Source organism: Apodemus sylvaticus, chromosome 11 (assembly GCF_947179515.1).
Source record: "Apodemus sylvaticus chromosome 11, mApoSyl1.1, whole genome shotgun sequence".
In the NCBI taxonomy this organism is placed as follows: domain Eukaryota; kingdom Metazoa; phylum Chordata; class Mammalia; order Rodentia; family Muridae; genus Apodemus; species Apodemus sylvaticus.
Window position 1 is genome coordinate 5,468,638 of NC_067482.1, and position 18,839 is coordinate 5,487,476.

An 18,839-nucleotide genomic window follows, 5' to 3' on the forward strand; every position below is an offset into this window, starting at 1 on the left:
ACCCTCAGGTGTGTGCTCCACTATACATGAATTAAAGTGTGGATTCTATGAGATTTCCAAGAAGTAGACATAGACGGTGGCAGGTAAAATTTTTGTAAAAGCGGTCTTAAAGACAGAAACTGAGAACTCTCTCCTGCTCTTGCGTCTGACTTCACCAGAGGACGCTATATAACCTCGGTGGCAGATTGTATTGGCTAGTGCGGCACAGTGACCCTGTCCTACTTGAGCTTTTCAAGCCATCACCACGTGTCCTCACAGGAGGTCAGCTGAAGAGTCTGCTGCAGGATGCACTTCATGCTTTTAGAAATCTTGGCAGAGGGCTGGAGAGATGGCTCAGCGGGTTAAGAGCACTGACTGCTCTTCCAGAGGTCCTGAGTTCAATTCCCAGCAACCACATGGTGGCTTACAACCATTTGTAATGGAATCCAACACCTTCTTCTGGTGTGTCTGAAAACAGCAACAGTCTACTCATATACATAAAATAAATAAATTAAAAAAAAAGAAATCTTGGCAGAGAACCAGGTGCTGAAGAACCCACAGTCAGAGGCATCAAAGCCTTGGCAATCCCTCCTTTCCCTTAAGTCAGTTAATGATGTAAGTTAACACCCGGCCACTTCACTGGCAAAAGAGCAGGGTGTGAATGAACAGACTTGCAGGGTCACACTGTCCCTTTCATCCCAGCAGTGGCTACCGAATACTTTGTGACACACGGGTAGACCTTGGAGATGTGACACCGAGTCACTGAAATACAATTGCTCAAACATTCAGAAAGGAAAATCTGAAAGGATAATAGCATTGAGATGAAATTTGCCTTCTCCCAAGTTAAGCTAACCTCGCTGCACACGTTCTCAGCGGACAAGTAGAATGTAGAGGTGTCACGAAAAGAACAACTCAAATAAATCTTACTTAATTTAAAGCTAATGATAATAGCTGTCCCAAATCAAGAGACTCAAAGGTATTTTAAAATGTATTTTGGGAGCAATTCCTAATGACTGTTAGATTTAAGTTTACTACAGGCAGGGTTTTTTTTTTTTTAGGTAGTACATAGGCCTGAGGACTATGGAAAAGTTGAAATAGTATCTTAATCTTGACACGTGATAATTCAGCCAACCACAATGCTTGACATCCTATTTCTAAGTTGCTTTGCTAGTTCCTATTCTATCAAAGAAAAGAGAGAATGCAAAGTCATAGCAGCAAGACACTAAGACGGCAAAAAGTGCCACTATGCTGCGGAAGGAGGTAGCACTTCCTACCACTGAGGTGAGCCGCCATTTTGGGAACTTGATAAATTTGTACATTTTATAATTATTTTTACAACCGTTAGACACACGTATACAGATAATGGAAAGACTATGGGAAACATAAACTATTTTAAAACTGTAAACCAATAAAAAAAAGTTTTCTAGAATTAACTTTTTCCCCCTGCTTTTCGTAGGTTAATTTGAAGTGATGATGGGTGATCAAGCATGAGAGAAGAGAGAAGGTGCTGATTTAGGAGCATAAAGTTTAAATCACCTCACTGTAAAAAAAAAAATACATACCAAAAGAATGAAGAACATAAAGAACACAAATGTAGTGAAATAAAGTGGCCCCAAAACTCGGTTGGCTTCCTCCATCTCTGCGAAGTTGATATCACCCAAAATGATGCGGAACTGAGTGAAACTAGGGAAAGAAAACAGAACACAATCCAAAAGCAAACAGTGTCCGAGGTGGACACGCACTAACTAAGGATGATTCATATGCTGGCACAGTTTGGAGAAGTCTGAGAAGGCCACCAAAGAGTTAAAACCGCTGACGTCTTTGGGAAAGCCTTATAACTTGTATTGTCAATTGATGATGTCTTCTAGAGTGACAACATGGTTTCATATTAGATACACCATTTCTACTTAATAGTGAATCTGATGATTAGAAGATTTGTACAGCAAGAAGACATGATCTGGGTAAAACCTAGCAACTCAAAAATCTTTATAATGGTCACACTTGGTCTGAAGTTAAAATATCTTTAAAAAATAATAATGATAACAAAAAGGAACATTGAAAAATGGCCAAAATAGTATGGGTCCAAGAGCAGCATTCTCAGTCACTTAACATGAGGCCATGGTGGCTAGATGTTAGCAGTGACGTCACTTCCCTTCCCGGCTTTCATCAATAAGCAAGAGTAACTGGGGATCCCTGTCCACAAAGACGCATGAACTCCCACTATTATGATCTTCTCTTTCCCCAGTCATCTGCATTTCTTTGTGACTGGCATAGAACTGCAATTCAGGATATAGTAGTTTGGTTTTGTCTTTGGTGTATTTGGGAATACTGGAGGAGGGGGGAAATGAAGATTTGTGAACTGGTTTAAGTTTCTTCTACAATATTAGAAATATGTTTTATCTCCCAGTAGGAACCTAAGATACAGGCAGCAATATTCAACAGGAATAGAAATGCAGGCAAGTCACTTCCTTATGTCAGGGATGAGGGGTAGGTGTAGGGGGGCAGAGCCTGGGGGTAGAACCCGGGGCTAAGCATACTATGCCTGTGTAGTTCTTCCTGCAACCGGCCATTTAAAACCCGTTTGAGCTCGGTATGGCAAAGACTTTGGACTGGTGTTCTTCGTATCCCACGACCTAAATGCTGCTTCCCTAAGAACCAGCATCTCAACACATCTCGTTTTCTTTTGGAGGAAAATGTGTGTGGATGAAGTAATTTCATCTGTGTTTCTCACGTCTGTTAGTCAAATAGCCTCAAGAATATCTTGCTGTAAAGAACACAGTGACATCTCAGATTAAACCTATTTTTAAGACAACGTTTTAAAATTTTCCCATTGGACAATTTCATACATGTGTAGAGAAACCCTCTTCTTCATCTCACAGATACTTACATACACTCTTGGAAAGTGCTGAAGTCATCAACCTGAGTGCCAAAGACAAGGTAGGCCAGCTGGGCATATGCCAAGAAGATGATGACGAACATGATGGTGAAGCCGAGGAGGTCTTTGGCGCATCTAGACATGGTTGTGGAGAGCTGGCTCATGGTTCTATTAAAATTGATGAACTTGAAGAGCTGCAAAGGGGGCAAGGTCAGCAGATGAGCGGTTGACACAATGTGGCCCACATATGCAATGGAATTCCTCTGCCAGAAGAGGGAGTGGGGTAGGCTGCGTGCTATGACAAAGGACTAAGTGAAATACGCCAGATGCAAAGCCTCAAATAGAGCATGACTCCATTTGTTTGAGGCACCCTGAAGAGTCAATGTCACCAGGACAGGAAACACAATAGAAAATGATGAGTCAGAATACAGCATTCCCATTGGGATCTCACACACACACACACAAAATGTTTGGCAAGGTGCAGCAGGGACAGATACTACATTACACCAGGTGTTTCATGCTTCTGAAGTGTGCATGTGAACCAGTGAACGTGGATCTGTGCAACTTACACTTACCACAGTGAAGAAAAGTAAGAAATGATTTACTTTTATTTCCTGCCTCTTTCAAGTCTAGGAATGTCTACCTTGTCATTCAAAAGCATTTGTTGAGTACGCAGATCATGCTAGGTAGTTACTGTCCCCAGAACTGGGAATGCAATAGGTAAGGTATCGGTTGTGTTTCTACCTCACGCTAGGTACCCTCCTCAATGGTGAGTTAAGCAAAGCTTCTGCTCCCATTGTGTTTATATTGTATATCACAGTTATAATATGGTAAAAATGCATTCAAATGTGCCTGATTTAAAAAAATATGTAATTGTGGTCATCTGTATATGCTCAGCCCAGGGAGTGGCACTTTTAGAAGGTGTGGCCCTGTTGGAGTAGGTGTGTCACTGTGGGTGTGAGCTATAAGACCCTCATCCTAGCTGCATGGAAGTCAGAATTCTGATAACAGCCTTCAGATGAAGATGTAGAACTCTCCTACACCATGCCTGCCCGGATGCTGCCATTGATGATAATGGACTGAAACTCTGAACCTGTAAGGCAGTCCCAATTAAATGTTGTACTTATAAGAGTTGCCTCAGTCATGGTGTCTATTCATAGCAGTAAAAGTCTAACTAAGACAGTAATAATGCTCCCAAGAGGATTAAACTAAAATGGGAGTGAGGGAGAGCACTAGCAAAAAATAAAGTCAGAAAATACCTTTTGTGCATCTCCTTCAAGTACTGAGCACCACTATGCAAGGGTAACTATGGGAAATTGCCTTGAATCTTCAGTGACTTTAATCCTGGTATTTTTATCCCCAGACACCAGCCAGACTGAGAGCCAGCCTAGGCTGCCGGAAAAGCCCACTGAGCACGTGGACAAGGACCTAAGTGCAGCATCTAAGACCGTAGTTGACAGCTTAGGTGTCAGGACAAGGTATGCAGACCAAGGTAGAAGGCTGTGTGCAGAGCGCACGGGAGAATCAGGCACGGGTCCTGCCTGGAATAACCCAGGGGTCATGCTTTGGGAGGCAAAGCAATAAAAGAACAGCTATACCTTGTGCTACACATTAAGAGAGAATCCTCTAGAATCTCACTGTTTAATTTCTATACTGTTACGATCAATATTACTTAATTATTCTTTAGAGCTGGAACGGAACCCGGTGCCTCACAGGTACCAGACAAGGCCTCTGCCGCTGCGCGACTCCACCAACTCCAGCTCCTACTAACTTTATGATAAAGTTTGGTGTTGGTGATGGACTCTCTTGAACAAGCAATACGTGAATAGGAATGTGAAGAATGTAATGTAGGTCCATGCTTTCGGGGGACTTCCACTGATAATAACTCAGGAACGCACAGAGGCCATTGGGCAGGGGCCTTCTCTGAAAGCTGCCTGTGAGAGCTTGCTGTGGAGGCTAATACAGTCGCCATTAGCAACACAAAGAATGTGGCTGTTGGGGTGGAGGAAGTGAAGTTTTAGTTATGCTAAACTTCATTTAAATGTACAGGGAACACGGGAACACGAAAGCAGGAGCTCGCGATGTTTGCCCAGAACAACCACAGAATCTGAGTTGGGAGCTGCATGAAAATGACTGAGGTTTTCTTAATCTCCAGAATTCGGGATCACTGTCCCAAGATGCCCGGGGGTCTACAAAAGGAAGGTGTGGGAGAGAAACTGCTCAGATGAGCTTCTGAGGCCGCCATGGCGGGCGGGGCGGGGCTTCCTCTGGCCTCCCAGGAAGAGGCAGTCCTTTTATTAAGTGCGTCTCTCTTTTGCAGCCTGACGCTTTTCTGAGTTCCTTTCCCATACACGCTAACCCACATCACATGAGATGCTGACCTCTAGGGTACCCCAGGGCCCCGGATCCGTAGGACACTTTACTACATGTTTTAAACAAAATTCACAGGATCAGATCTGACAAGAATTCCGAAGGCAAGTCGTTTCACCCATAGTAACAGGGAGGTTCACAGAAGCCCCCATCTACATGACTGTAAACTATACAGCAACCTCATGTAGCCATTTCAGTCAACCTAAAAAGGCAAATATATGTCTTCCAACGATCTGTGTGATAATGATAATAATAATAATAATGCGTGTGTGTGTATATATATATATGAAGAATGTGACATAAATTACCTTAATCCAGACCAAAAATACCATGACAGCAGCTATATTGTTGAACTGTATTTGCCAGTATGCCACGTGCTCAAAGTTGGGGAAAGAATTTTGATCTTCCAGAAACTGTCGCAGCCCCTCTGCATTTGACGTTCGGTAAATGTTAATCACCATAGCTACTATGGATAACTGGAAGACATAAGAGTTATATTTATCACATCACTTTAGAAATAGATAATATACCTTAAAATGCCCATTTTTTCTACTGGTGGATTGATTAGAGGACTGGCCATATTACTCGGCCAACAGCAGCCATCAGCCCTCAGCTCCAAATGTGCAAATGACTTTCAGCCTATATTTCCTTAGGAACAGCAATCAGGTATGCAGGCGTATGTATACACAGATTATACAGAGGAGAATACACAAAACCAAGCTCAAATTCAAAACGGACAGCCTTCTGCCGATCTGCCAATCACAACTGAAGAGCCAGACTCTCTTGTTTTTCATGCAGGAAAGACTTTCCATTGAGCGGCACTAAGGTTAACCTGAACACTGAACACCCTCCTGCTGGAGCGCAGATCCTCCTGTCTCTCTGGATGCTCTAAGTTGTCTTGTGCTGAGACTGGGCTGAAAGGGGTGAGTCAGCAAATCCAACAATAATCTTTTATCCAAATCCCAGGCACTTTATCATTCAGTCAAGACCTTTTAAATACAAAAGCAAACAAAAACCCCAAAATACCACCAGCAAAAACCAGCATATCACATCAACTTTCCTTGTCTTCTTCCAAAATCAGGTTTGAGAAGGAAAAGAGAGTTTTTGAGAATATGTATGTTGTTAAATCACTCCTAATTTTTCTTTGTAATTCTTATTTTATCTACAAAAGACCTTTCTCCCCCAAACCAGAACACAACTTTAGGAGGGCAGAGGGTTGGGCTGTCCTGTGTGTCCAGGCGTCTCTAAGGCCTGGAGCATAGCCAGGTGCCTGGTAGGGCAGCTTTGTTGAATACATGACTTATTTTCACCAGGGACGCTAAGCCATCAACATTATTTAAATTAAGACTTCTAAAATATTTTTTTTCAGTAACTCTAAAATTTAACTGGCTAGGACAAGCTGGCTGACCCAAGCCTGGAGGCTTCAGGGTAGTTGCTGGAGAAACAAAACAGGAAAACACAGGGAACAACTGCAAAGGGATTTTGAGATGCTGGGCTCTAGGTGAACTTAAATTTCAGCTGGATAAAACAAAAGCCCTCTTCAAACTTCAAAAAAAAAAAAAGGGTTTGCCAACACAGGGGAGCAGGGCGGCAGGCAGAAGGGATGGCCTTCCTTCTCTTTAGGCAGCAAGTGCTTCAAGGGAGACACAGGATGATCTTGAGTCCCGGTGGCACTAAGGTTAATCTAAAGTTGCCAGTTACAGAGAACAAGTCTTCAAAAGGGATGCTGGCAAACCCCTGTGGCTGTGGCCAAGAGACCACCCTCAGCTCTATACCAGCAACCAGTAGCCTGGGATCTGCAAAGTAGACAAAGTTCATTGGTGTATGAGGGGAAAACTTAACAGTGCCTGTGTGTGTGTGTGTGTGTGTGTGTGTGTGTGTGTGTGTGTCTGTGTGTGCATGTGTCTCTGCATATGCGTGTATGTGTGCCTGACTGTTAGAAAGCATATTAATGTTTGAACAGACAATAAGCAAATGTGTCTCATATGAAATACGAACATAATGCTATGTACACTTTTCTCGATAGATTTTAAAAATATTTTTGTACATGCAGTACACATGTTTACAGCTTATGCAGTAAGTAGAAATACACTCAAATGTTAAAAACTAGAATTTTACTAATTTGTATCTTTTTTAATCTATGCAGGTCATTGCTTTTATAGCTATACCAGTTATACCTACACATGCATCACAAATGATGAATCCATTCAATAAATTAGAGTACACACTTAACCTATTCACTGATCAGCATTCAAGATTAAAAGTGCTCAATGCTGACTAGTTTTGATAACATGGACATTATTTGGTGAAGGAACACCTGTAATTAATTGGCATATAGCACTTACTTTTTGACTTATATATGATTATATATAATTATTTGGTGAAGGAATATATGTAATTACTTGGCATGTAGCACTTACTTTTTGACATAAATATATATATATAATATATATATAAAAGTAAATTTAATTACTCCTTTGTGTGACTAAGTCAGAGCTTAGTAAAAACACCCAAAATATAAACAAGTAAGTTCATACAAAATGGGGGGGGGAAGTATAACACAAAAGTTAATATAAAAGAAAATTTTAGATTTTCTGCTGGAAAAATCAAGATCTCCAACACTGATATATATATATGTGTGTGTGTGTATAGGCAGCAAATGCTTCAAAGGAGACACAGGATGATCTTGATTGAGTCCTGGTGGCACTAAGGTTAATCTAAAGTTGCCAGTTACAGAGAACAAGTCTTCAAAAGGGATGCTGGCAAACCCCTGTGGCTGTGGCCAAGTATATATATATATATATGTATATGTATATGTATGTGTATGTGTATGTGTATGTGTATGTGTATGTGTATGTGTATGTGTATGTATATGTATATGTATATATATCAAAAAAGTAGCTTTGCACCTTAGAGTTCCAAACATTGTTACCCATAATAATTTTAATGTATGTGGTGTGTTCTCTGCCATCTCTGACTACAGAAAGACTCTGAAAAATAATTGCCACAATCGGCTCTCTTGCTTGCCTTAGTACTGATTGTCTTTGTAACGTTGCTTGGTATTAATACTTTAGTACTGAGTGGCTCAAGTAGTTGATTTGTATGAACTGTGTGATGTTACAAGAACACAGCAAGGGTGGGAGGCACCAGCATCCGGTGGGTTGCAGACTGAACACATTCTGAGGGGGCTTTTATGCCCAATGGAAGCAGTTTCTGAAGTGCATGCGTGCCTGCCTCAGTTAGGGGCAAAGCCATGAGAGCGTGAGTGTAAAGCTAACAAGTGTTCTTCCATGAGAAGCACTGCAAATGTGCAAAGCGCACATTGGGCTCGACGGTCGAAGCCATTTTACCACCATTATTATCACTACTGCTAATGCCAGTGCTGCCATGTGGTGTGTGCTCTCACGGTTCCACCGCATGTCTTAAGTACTTGTTCTTTACACACAAATAACATGTTCTGTAACACTTGTGGAGAGACTTTGGTAAATGTTTCACAAATGCCAAGTAATTTTTGAATTTGGAACAAGGAAAAGAACACTATCAGGAAGAGGCTGAGAGGAGAGAGAAAGCTGATTGGCGAGTGCAGTTCTCTCAGGAGTCCAGAGAGTCGCCAGGAATGCAGGGACAGCGGGACACAGGGACATGCGAGGCGCGGAGCACAGCTATGCAAAAAGAATGCTTACACACACGACAATTAGGCACACTGTCATGAACCTAAAGACACAAGAAGACAGAAAAGCTACTGAAGAAGGTCAAGCTTATAAAATTCACGTTAACACCAAGGACTCTGAGAAGAAGCCATGGGTAAGACTTATGGATACGGTTTAAATTTTGTTCCCTCTGGACTGTGTGATATAGGAGATCTAAACTATAAGAGGTTTTCTGTATTTTACAAAAATTTCCAGGCTGTTTATTCCTGTCATAATTTGACACATAAAATATAAAATAATTTTCATTGGCAGAAAAAAAAAAAACCCGTATTTCATTCTACAAATCACATATGCCACACTAAACATAGAAATTTTGGTGGTTTTATTACTTAATTACTATCTTGCTACAAACATAAAGATGAAAATAAAATAAGTAAATAGCAAAAATAAAGTACTTAAAGTAAATTTAATTACTCCTTTGTGTGACTAAGTCAGAGTCAGTAAAAACACCCAAAATACAAACAGATAGGTTCATACAAAATGAGGGGGGAAAGGTGTAACACAAAAGTTACTATAAAAGAAAATTTTAGATTATCTACTGGAAATATCAAGAGCTCCAACATTTAGATTGAAGACTACAAATTAACAGGCTCTTAGAATCAGAAAGGGAACGAGGGAGAAAGCAGAGACATTGGCGTTTTTCTCCAACCTACCACAACAATCACAACATCCAGACAATTCCAGAAACTCCTGAAATAGTTCAGTCTGTGAATCCGAATTTCCAATATCTCTTCCACCACATAGTAAAGGATAAAGAAACAAAAGATAATCTCACAGGCCGCCAGGAAGAAATCAAACGCTGTGACATAGCGGATCAGCTTCACAGGCTGAAACCGCCAAGAGGGCACCACGCCACCCGTTGCTGGGAACTCAACCAGTAACCTGCATTGCAGAAAGAAAAATTACATGAACAGTGTAAGACAGAATCAAGGAAGGAAGTATGTCTGTCCAGTCCCTGGACTACGAGGTGAAAACCACTACCTCAGGTTACCACAAGCTGATTAAGAAGTCATTTTAATCCTGACCACAAGTTCCATTGATGTCACAGGAGCATGTGCTTAGGAGCCAGACTTCTAGGCTTCCGATCCTGAAGGTCTTCCTCCACCCACTGCCCCTTCCTTTCGCTTTCCTGGTCTTCAAACTGCTTAAACTAAGACTGTGTGTGTGTGTGTGTGTGTGTGTGTGTGTGTGTGTGTTGTACGTGTGTGTGCAAGTGTGCATGCATGTCACTGTGTGTATGTGTTTGCATATCTGTATGTGTATTTAACAAACCATCAACAAACCAGTAAGTTTTGTTGGTTTTTCAAACCAACATCTACAAGCCAGTCTTTGTAATTCCTCCATTAAATGCAAGCCATTCTGCTAGACACGGGAAGGAACTGAAGAGATACAGTGAGCCCACTGGAGCGTCCAGGGTCCAGGTGAGAGCAGAGCATCCATTCAGTAACTAAGCGGGCTGCAGAACAGCTCACTTACTCAGTAACTAAGTAACAGCTAATTAGCTCTTCAGTTTGCTACTTTCCTCCTCTTCCCAAAGGTATTCAAATTCACCTGCTGTCAGAAGCAGGACTGTCTATGGTTTATATTCACACAGTTCCCACCGGTTTTTACTGCATTCCTAACTGAAATGGGGACTCTTCTTGTCAAACTCCACTGTGCAGGTGTCACACTGAGAAAGTCCACTGTTTCAATAATGAACACTACCTTCTGCATAACTGCAGCGAGAGTCGCTAACTCTGTAGCTTCAAAAGCCCTCAGTTGTGCGTCTGGTATTGTAATGTTCTTCATTACAGGACAGTGGTCAAACGAGAACCCAAGCCTCTCAGACACATCTAGCAATGACCAAGTCAAAGCCAGGACTCTGGAAGATGGGAATTCCTCTTCATCAGTTTGCTATCTGATGGCAAGCAGCAGCAGCAGCAGCAGCAGCAGCAGCAGCAGCAGTAGCTGCAGCCAGAAGGGTTCTGAAAGCACTGGACCCATTTCAGCCTTCATGAAACAAGAGGTGAGCAAGCGGCCCCTGTGTGTCAGAGCATCTCTGTCCTGCCAAGGTTCTGCACTTGGGAACCTCTCTGGGAAGCTTAGAAAGAAGTGGGGCAATTGCTCTGACAGTGCCATCTTTGAATGCTAGGGAGAAGATGAAAAAAATTAAAAAAAACACTGGAAACATCCTGCAATTAAACATTTTCTAGACTGCCAGAGTGCTGCCTGCTGTATTGGCTGGTTTTGTGTGTCAACTTGACACAAGCTGGAGTTATCATAGAGAAAGGAGCCTCACTTGAGGAAATACTTCCATGAAATCCATCTGTAAGGAATTCTCTCAATTAGTGATCAAGCGGGGAGGGGCCTTGTGGGTGGTGCCATCCTGGGCTGATAGTCTTGGGTTCTATAAGAAAGCAAGCTGAGCAAGCCAAGGGAAGCAAGCCTGCAAGTAACATCCCTCCATGGCCTCTGCATCAGCTCCTGCCTCCAAGTTCCTGCCCTGGGTGAGTTCCAGTCCTGACTTCCTTTGGTGATGAACAGCAGTGTGGAAGTGTAAGCTGAATAAACCCTTTCTTCCCAAATTTGCTTCTTGGTCATGATGTTTTGTGCAGGAATAGAAACTCTGACCAAGACACCTACCTATTAGACCCCTCTGCTAATCACCGCTGGGATCGTTACGGAAAGTTTAATGGCAGTTGCAATAATTTCTCACTCATTTCTAATGAGATCCACTTGTTTTTAATGTGAAAATTATTACAAAATACTAATGTTATGAGAATGTGTCCTTACTGTCTGAGGGAATGTATGTGCAGAGCCCCGTGTGAGTGGCCTTGCGTGGTGCTGTTGTGGTATCTAGGGTTAACAACAACTAACTCTCACCTTGCTCAAGTCTTTTATTTTAAACAGCACTAAGTATTTATAATATACATGTTCTATTTCTTTTGTTTTTCATTGTTGAATGTAGACTTTTCGAGTGCTTTTGTTTATTTTTCCTACAAAACCAAACAGACCGAAATAGTCAATGGTGCCCCTATGTCCAAGAGCAGTGTGCTGAATGCATGAGACACACCGGAAGAATCTCTGCCCACAGTTTCCAACACTGGCCCTTGCAGCAACGTCACAATCTATGGGGCAAACCTGGTGTGACGTTTACAAGTCTTACCCAAGGAAGTGGGGACACTCAGGGTGAGGAGCCAAGGTTTGGTAGCCAGCAACTTGGTGATAGAGGAAGACCATCCTTAAAGCGGCTGAAGATAATAGTTAACAACAGGCCAACCAAGGACGAAAACATCCTGCATTCCTTTTACCTGACAGGTCCTAGGAATGGGATAAGCTTGACCAGAGTTAAGGTTCTTTCCTGAGTCCTAACATGATGGGTTCTTACATCCCTCCTCCAAATATCCTCCGGCCCCCAGGCCTGCAGCTCCCACCCTCCCTTGGTCTCAGCCCTGATTCTTGGTCCCTCCTTAAGTTGCCTGCAAGAAGAGTTTTCCTAGTCCATCTCCAGAAATGGATGTGCAGAAAACACCCAGAGACAGGAGAGCGGCGAGCCCGTCATACACACCTGACCACACAGAACAAGTTAATGTTTGCGTTATACACGGAGAAGTCAAGGAAAGTCGCCCGCGTGCCCCGATCCAGCCAGAAGTTCCTCCTGAGGCCAGCAAGCTGGGCGGCTGTCTCCTCCCTGGTTCTGGAGAGATCCAGGTAGTAACCTGCTCCGCTGTAAGACGCAATGATTCCCCAGTGACTGCTCCCGTTGAGGTCCTTCTCACTTGTGTAGATCCACCTAATTAAAATATAAAAACAGCAGGTAAAACTCATGAAAGGCTGGTCAGAACCAGGAAGACTGGGGCCTGCGGGATAAAGTATATGCCAAAATGCTGTGCTTAGCCGGAAGGTGGTGGCACTCGCCCTTAATCCCAGCACTTGGAAGGAAGAGGCAGGCGGATTTCTGAGTTCGAGGCCAGCCTGGTCTACAGAGTGAGTTCCAGGACAGCCAGGGCTACACAGAGAAACCCTGTCTCGAAAAAAACAAAACAAAACAAAAAACAAACAAACAAACAAAATGCTGTGCTTGGAATAGTATTTCACGTTTATTTTCTTAGTGAATCCTCACAGTCAGTGGCCTCTGTGTGGTAACAAGGGCCCTGAGGCTTAGTAAGTTTGATTTATGCCCAATATGGTTGAGCTTGAGTCTAGAACCCAGGCTAGATCTGTTCACAGAGCCTATGCCAACATGTGCCCCACCATGCCCTGTCTGGTGACTGATGACTGGTCACCAGACTGGTTTTCCTTTCAAAGCTCTAAGAGGAACTATCTGCTCAGTCACTCACTGCCCCCCTTGTTTCCTATGACGCAAGATGACCCCTGACTTAGAGGTGTTTGGTAATGGGGGAATGAGATGTATTTATGAACAGGGTCTGACACAGAGTAGCTGTGCCACTGTCTCTTATCGATGACGTGATATAAAGTAACATTCCAAAGAGGAAGTTGTGAATCTGTATGCCAGCAGTCACATGATAAACATGAGCGAAACAGATTGTCAACAGAGTGAGAGGGTTCGGTTTTTTTAAGAAAAAATTACTTATGTGTATGTGCTTGCATGCATGTGTATAAGAGTTCATGTGTGTCACATGCATATGGGAGCCACAGGGGCCTAGAGAAGACATCAGATCATCCCCTGGCCCTGGAGTTACAGGTGCTTGTGAGCTACCGGATGGGAAAATGGGACCCAAGCCAGTGTCCTCTATGAGAACAGTGAGTGCTCTTAACCACTGCACCGTCTCTTCAGCACCCCTAAATCTGCAATTTAAACAATTACACCTGGAACCAAAAGTAGTTGTAAGAACTACTAAAACGATTTTAAGGACAATCTTATCTGTCCTTTAAAATTAATACCGAATAATAAAACCTCTAGAAGCTTTTTCTTGGGCTATAGCGTGAACAATTCAGTCTTTTGAAACAGGCATGGAGACAAAAAGGTGAATACAAGTTCAGGGACAACAAGGAGCAAAGGTCAGCTTGGCCCAGGCCTGCTGGGGGCATCTTTTGGATAAAGTTGTCTGAGAATGAATAAATGAGAAGTGACTCCAGTCACTGGGCAAACGTCACAGATATGCACACATACGTCACAAACACGCACATATATGTCACAGATATGCCCTGAGCATATGTCACAGAGCCTGCTATTCAGTTGTTTGAGAACGGATGAACAAAAAGTGAACACTACGGGCATACGTCACAGAGACGCAAGCATACGTCACAGATACGCACGCAGTTCCGTTCCGCGGTCCAAACGGAGCCCTGTCCTCACTGCTGGCGGAGTAGACATCATAGCACTCTTTAATTTCATCTCTCAGGTCCTGAGGGATGGAGCAGGATCCGTTTCTGACTCGGAGTTGGCGTAGACGCGGCACTCCTAGCAGCAGGTTCTCATAGAAAATAAAGCTTCGGTTGTCCGCTTGCGTATGGTTGCTGGCCGGTGCTTTCCAGTACAGCCCATCCAGGAAGGAGCCTTCTGTGAACTGCAAGGAAAGATTCCGAACTCAGGCTGGCTGGCTTCTACCTGGATCATATGAGCAAGCCGAAGCACTAAGGCTGACCATGTTGTCAGAAAGACTTGAGTTTGTATCTTGCTGTTCTTTGCTAGGTGCGGGGCCTTGTATACGATTTCCTAAGCTGGGTTCCCAACATTTGGAAAATTCATCCTTTGTGTGGTCAGCACCTGACACAATCAATACAGTCTGATTCCTGTGCCGGGACTCTCAACTGAGATGGTTGTGTCTTATAAATAAATAAAAACCATTGACTTCACTTTCCCTTAGAAACAAGCATTGCACATAACCAGAACTACGGAGTGGAAAGCTAAGATCGCCGATTAATTGCCTTTTGTACGGGATCTTTTTTGTACCTGGATTCTTTTGCTACATGTGGAGTCCTTTGGCCCCACCCCTCCTCTTTGCCTCTTGGCATATATCAACTGGGATGGTATATGTGAGACGTTCCATGTTTGTACAAAAGGCTCTTCCTCTCGGGAGACCCGATGTAACCATTTCTCCAGGTAATACTAGGGTATCCACAGGGACCCGCCCGCCACACAGAGCTAGGGAAAGGTCAGGATGGGCAACTGTGGGTTTTAATGACAAGCGTCACTTATCAAAAGCTGCAGTGGCTCAGTAGTCTGCTTGGAATCAAGAGCTCTGCCCTCGGGGGTTTTAGTAACCCGCAGTGCAGGAAGTACTGCACATCATTTCTCTCGGGAGAAACAAGAGCTTCTTTTAACATTTCCTCTCCAGCCTTCCTAGATTCTGAGCACCATGTCATGTGGTCAGTAAGGTGTGACAGTTAGCTACTCTAGAGGATTTACAGCACTTTATTAAAAATAACTAAAATCCACCTGCCATTTAGCGCTGGCTTATCACGGCCTCAATGTCACTGCTCACTGCTTACAGTCTGCTAGTTGGAGAAGAATGGAGAAGAGGCTGGGCTGAATTTTATAGTAGCAGACCTTTGAAATAACGTGTCCATGTCTTATTAGGTAGTTCTGGGGGAGGTGGGGAATGCCACTGCCAACAAAGACACAAACCACAAAAACTAAAGCCGTGTATGACACCCAAATTTCTTGGGACTTGGGTCAAAGGACACTTCTCAGTCAACATTTGCACTCACAGATGACTTAGAGAACAGTAAGCTATGAAGAAGCACCTGTCATACAGAAAAACAGAAAAAAAAATTCCAGGTCTTTTCTTCTCTAGCCATGTGACCACATACACCCTGAATCTCACTTGCACTGTTTATAAACCGGGGCCCTTGGCATTAGTATCCACTAGATAAGATCATTATAGGAATTAAATAAAGGTGTAAAATATTCTGGGGCTGGAGAGATGGCTCAGTGGTTAAGAGCACTGACTGCTCTTCCAGAGGACCTGAGTTCAGTTCCCAGCAACCACATGGCAGCTCAGAGCCATCTGTAATTCCCATTACAGATGCCCTCTTCTGGTGCATATGAAGATAGCTACAGTGTACTTACATATAATAATAAATCTTTAGGCCAAAGTGAGCGGGGCCAACCCAGAGCGAGCAGAAGTCCTGAATTCAAATTCCCAGCAACCACATGATGGCTCACAACCATCAGTACAGCTACAGTGTACTCATAAACATAAAATAGATTAAAATAAATAAGTCTTTAAAAAAATTTAGTTCTGCACAAAGTACTTTCAGTATTCTCCATGAATATTGAAAGGACCAGGGTTTTAATATAACTTAATAAAACTCACAACTCCTGAAGATACTTATGGGTTGAACTTACGATACCAAATCAACAATTTTCAGAGACAAGGACATAGTTCTTCTAGTCATTCGTAAATACCTTCCAAAAGTCCTCCATGGAAGAAAGAGTTTTAAAGTTGGTCTTCTCTGTCTTAGCCACTGGGGTGTCTATGAACAGCTGTGACAATGTCCGAGTGTAGTAGTACACATTGGAGCTCATCATGCCGTAGGTCACTGGAACACAGAACGTATCGAGTGAGCACGGAGACGGGACGAGCACACACAGCTGCAGAGTTCACAGCCTCCATGAAGGGACCGTGCCTGGGAGGAGGACATTTTAGGTAATGTCACATAGGGTCAGCTCTCCCCTCCCTCCTCCCACCAATATTGTAGGTTACCCCATCTCTGTTTATATAATAAATGTGTAGCAAGGTGGCTCAATAAAAAGGCACTTATCACTTGTCATTCCTGGCAACCTGAGTCTGATCCCTGTGTAAAGAAGAGAAGAGAAAAGGGGTTTACAACCCTGTAGGAAGGACAACAATATCAACCAACCAGATGCCCCCCCAGAGCTCCCAGGGACTAAACCAACAGCCAAGGGGTACACATGAGTCCGGCTATACATGTAGCAGAGGACAGCCTTGTCAGGCATCAAAGGGAGGAGAAGTCCTTGGTCCTATGAAGGTTCGATAGATGCCCCAGTGTAGGGGTATCGAGGGCGGGGAGGCGGGAGTGGGTAGGTGGGTGGAGGAACACCCTCATAGAAGCAGGGGGAGGGGAAAAACACGGTAAGGGGATAACACTTGAAATGTGAATGAATTAAAAAATAAAAAAAGAAGAGAAAACTGATTCCCAAAGGTTGACCTTTGACCTCCATATCACACATGGCTTCTGTGTACACATCGTATATAATTTTTGAGAATTAAAAATTTCAGCACTTCAGTAAATAATGTTTTATGCTGGGATTCTTAGGGCCATGGGTGTAACACACTGTAATTAATATAATTTTCTAGAAACAAAAAAAAGAATTTAAGAAGGCGTTTGGTTTTTGTATCTTTTGACCGCAGTGATGAACACAGATGGTGATTTCTTGATTCTGTAATTACACCTTGTCTTAAACTAGTTCTGCTCAAACGATTGGCCAGCTTGTGTCTCTCTTACTCTTCTGTTCTCACGCAACATCAAATTAAGATGGTTAAAGAGGAAACTCGGGCGGTGATGACCCAACCTGAGTGTGTTTGAGAGTTCCTCTCAAGCAATCGCGTAAGCAAGAAATTAACATAAGCCCACAATTTGTGTAATTGAGCAGAGAGAGAGTACACTAAATAATTCCAGTTTCTTTGAATAATAACTGCCTGTCCTATGATCTAATGTGTTTAGAATAAAAACAGTTTTGTTCAGACAGTACCTGACCTGATTTTCCACTACAGCACTGGATTGATCCTAGTTCAGAGTTTGGGATTCTAATCCATTTAATAGGCCAATTATTGGACATGAGTATAAAGAAGTGACCTCTCCCTCCGAAGGAGAAACTTGTAGGTCCTCAGAGTGTGCTGCCAGCACACCTCACCTCCCACAGAGGGAGCATGCGGCTGGAATGCCCTGGGCAGGGATGCCTGAGAATCCTGTCAGTGCAGGGGACAGAGGTGACACAGAGCGAGCATGAAGAATACTTACAGTTGAATAAACAGCTCATTAATTACTTTCAATTAGTGTGAAATCAGAATGTACTTGTGGGTACTGGTTAATATAGAACATTTTTGAGTGTTTTACCTATAAGGGGGTTGCTACTGGAAATTATTTGTTGATAGGTTAAAAGTAGAGACTTCTAAGCATGGTATAGACACCAGGGTGCCTCTTTGTCTTAAATTTTCTTTGCTGCTGAAATTCTCTGAGATCAGTATCCCCATTCTCAGCTTTGCTCACTGGGAAATGAAATTCTATTGTGTTGCGCCCCCTGCTGGACACCAGGAAATGATACTTCCAGCACTGCGGGACAATGATGGGCCACCATGAACTATTTCTGAACCATGTAGGGATAAGACTGACCCAGTTATCTGGGAGTGTCATTCTACATACTCCCAAAGCAGCAAGGGTGAGAGGATGTGTCAGCTGCAGCTCAACCTCTGACAGTCTGGGTGAGAAACTCAGCCAGCTCCATGCGGACCAGCTGCCCTGGGCTCCCAACAGAGGGTGCTGGAGCCGCGGGGATGGTGAATAGCTTGAACTTTGAAAATAAGCTTAATAATGCTGCAAGTTTCTTCTGGAGCCAATGCCAAGAGCTGAGTGTAAAGGAAGACTTTTGCACAGTGCTAACTGGAGTGGAAACAGTTACACTCCTTTCAGTCACTTTCTGTTACTGTGTTTCCATGAGGACAAAGCAACCTCAGGAAAGGATTTATTTCATGTTTCAGTTTTCAGTCCATCATGGAGGGAACCTAAGACAGGAGCTTGAAGGCTGGAAGTTAAGCCTAGACTATAGAGGACGCTGCTTACTGGTGTGCTCCCTCTGACTAGTTCAGGAACTGCCGGGTTTGCAGCCAAGGTCCTGTCAGTGTTTCCTCTTAAAGAAATTATGATCTATAAAGTAAAAACTTTAGCTTGTCGTTATAGTGAAAGATAAGAAAGAAAAACCCCACAGACTTTCTGAA

The 18,839-nt window shown here is 43.1% G+C and overlaps 1 protein-coding gene across 1 annotated transcript in view; it reads right to left on the minus strand.

Moving 5' to 3' along the window:
* Positions 1–18,839, minus strand: part of Pkd2 (polycystin 2, transient receptor potential cation channel) — a 45,486-nt gene that overhangs the window by 14,910 nt on the left and 11,737 nt on the right. The window contains exons 3-9 of the mRNA XM_052198402.1: positions 16,289–16,422; positions 14,194–14,444; positions 12,482–12,706; positions 9,588–9,816; positions 5,533–5,700; positions 2,867–3,048; positions 1,542–1,662 (exon numbers count right to left, since the gene is read on the minus strand). Coding sequence (XP_052054362.1) covers positions 1,542–1,662; positions 2,867–3,048; positions 5,533–5,700; positions 9,588–9,816; positions 12,482–12,706; positions 14,194–14,444; positions 16,289–16,422 — 1,310 coding nt within the window. The remainder of the gene's footprint in view (positions 1–1,541; positions 1,663–2,866; positions 3,049–5,532; positions 5,701–9,587; positions 9,817–12,481; positions 12,707–14,193; positions 14,445–16,288; positions 16,423–18,839) is intronic.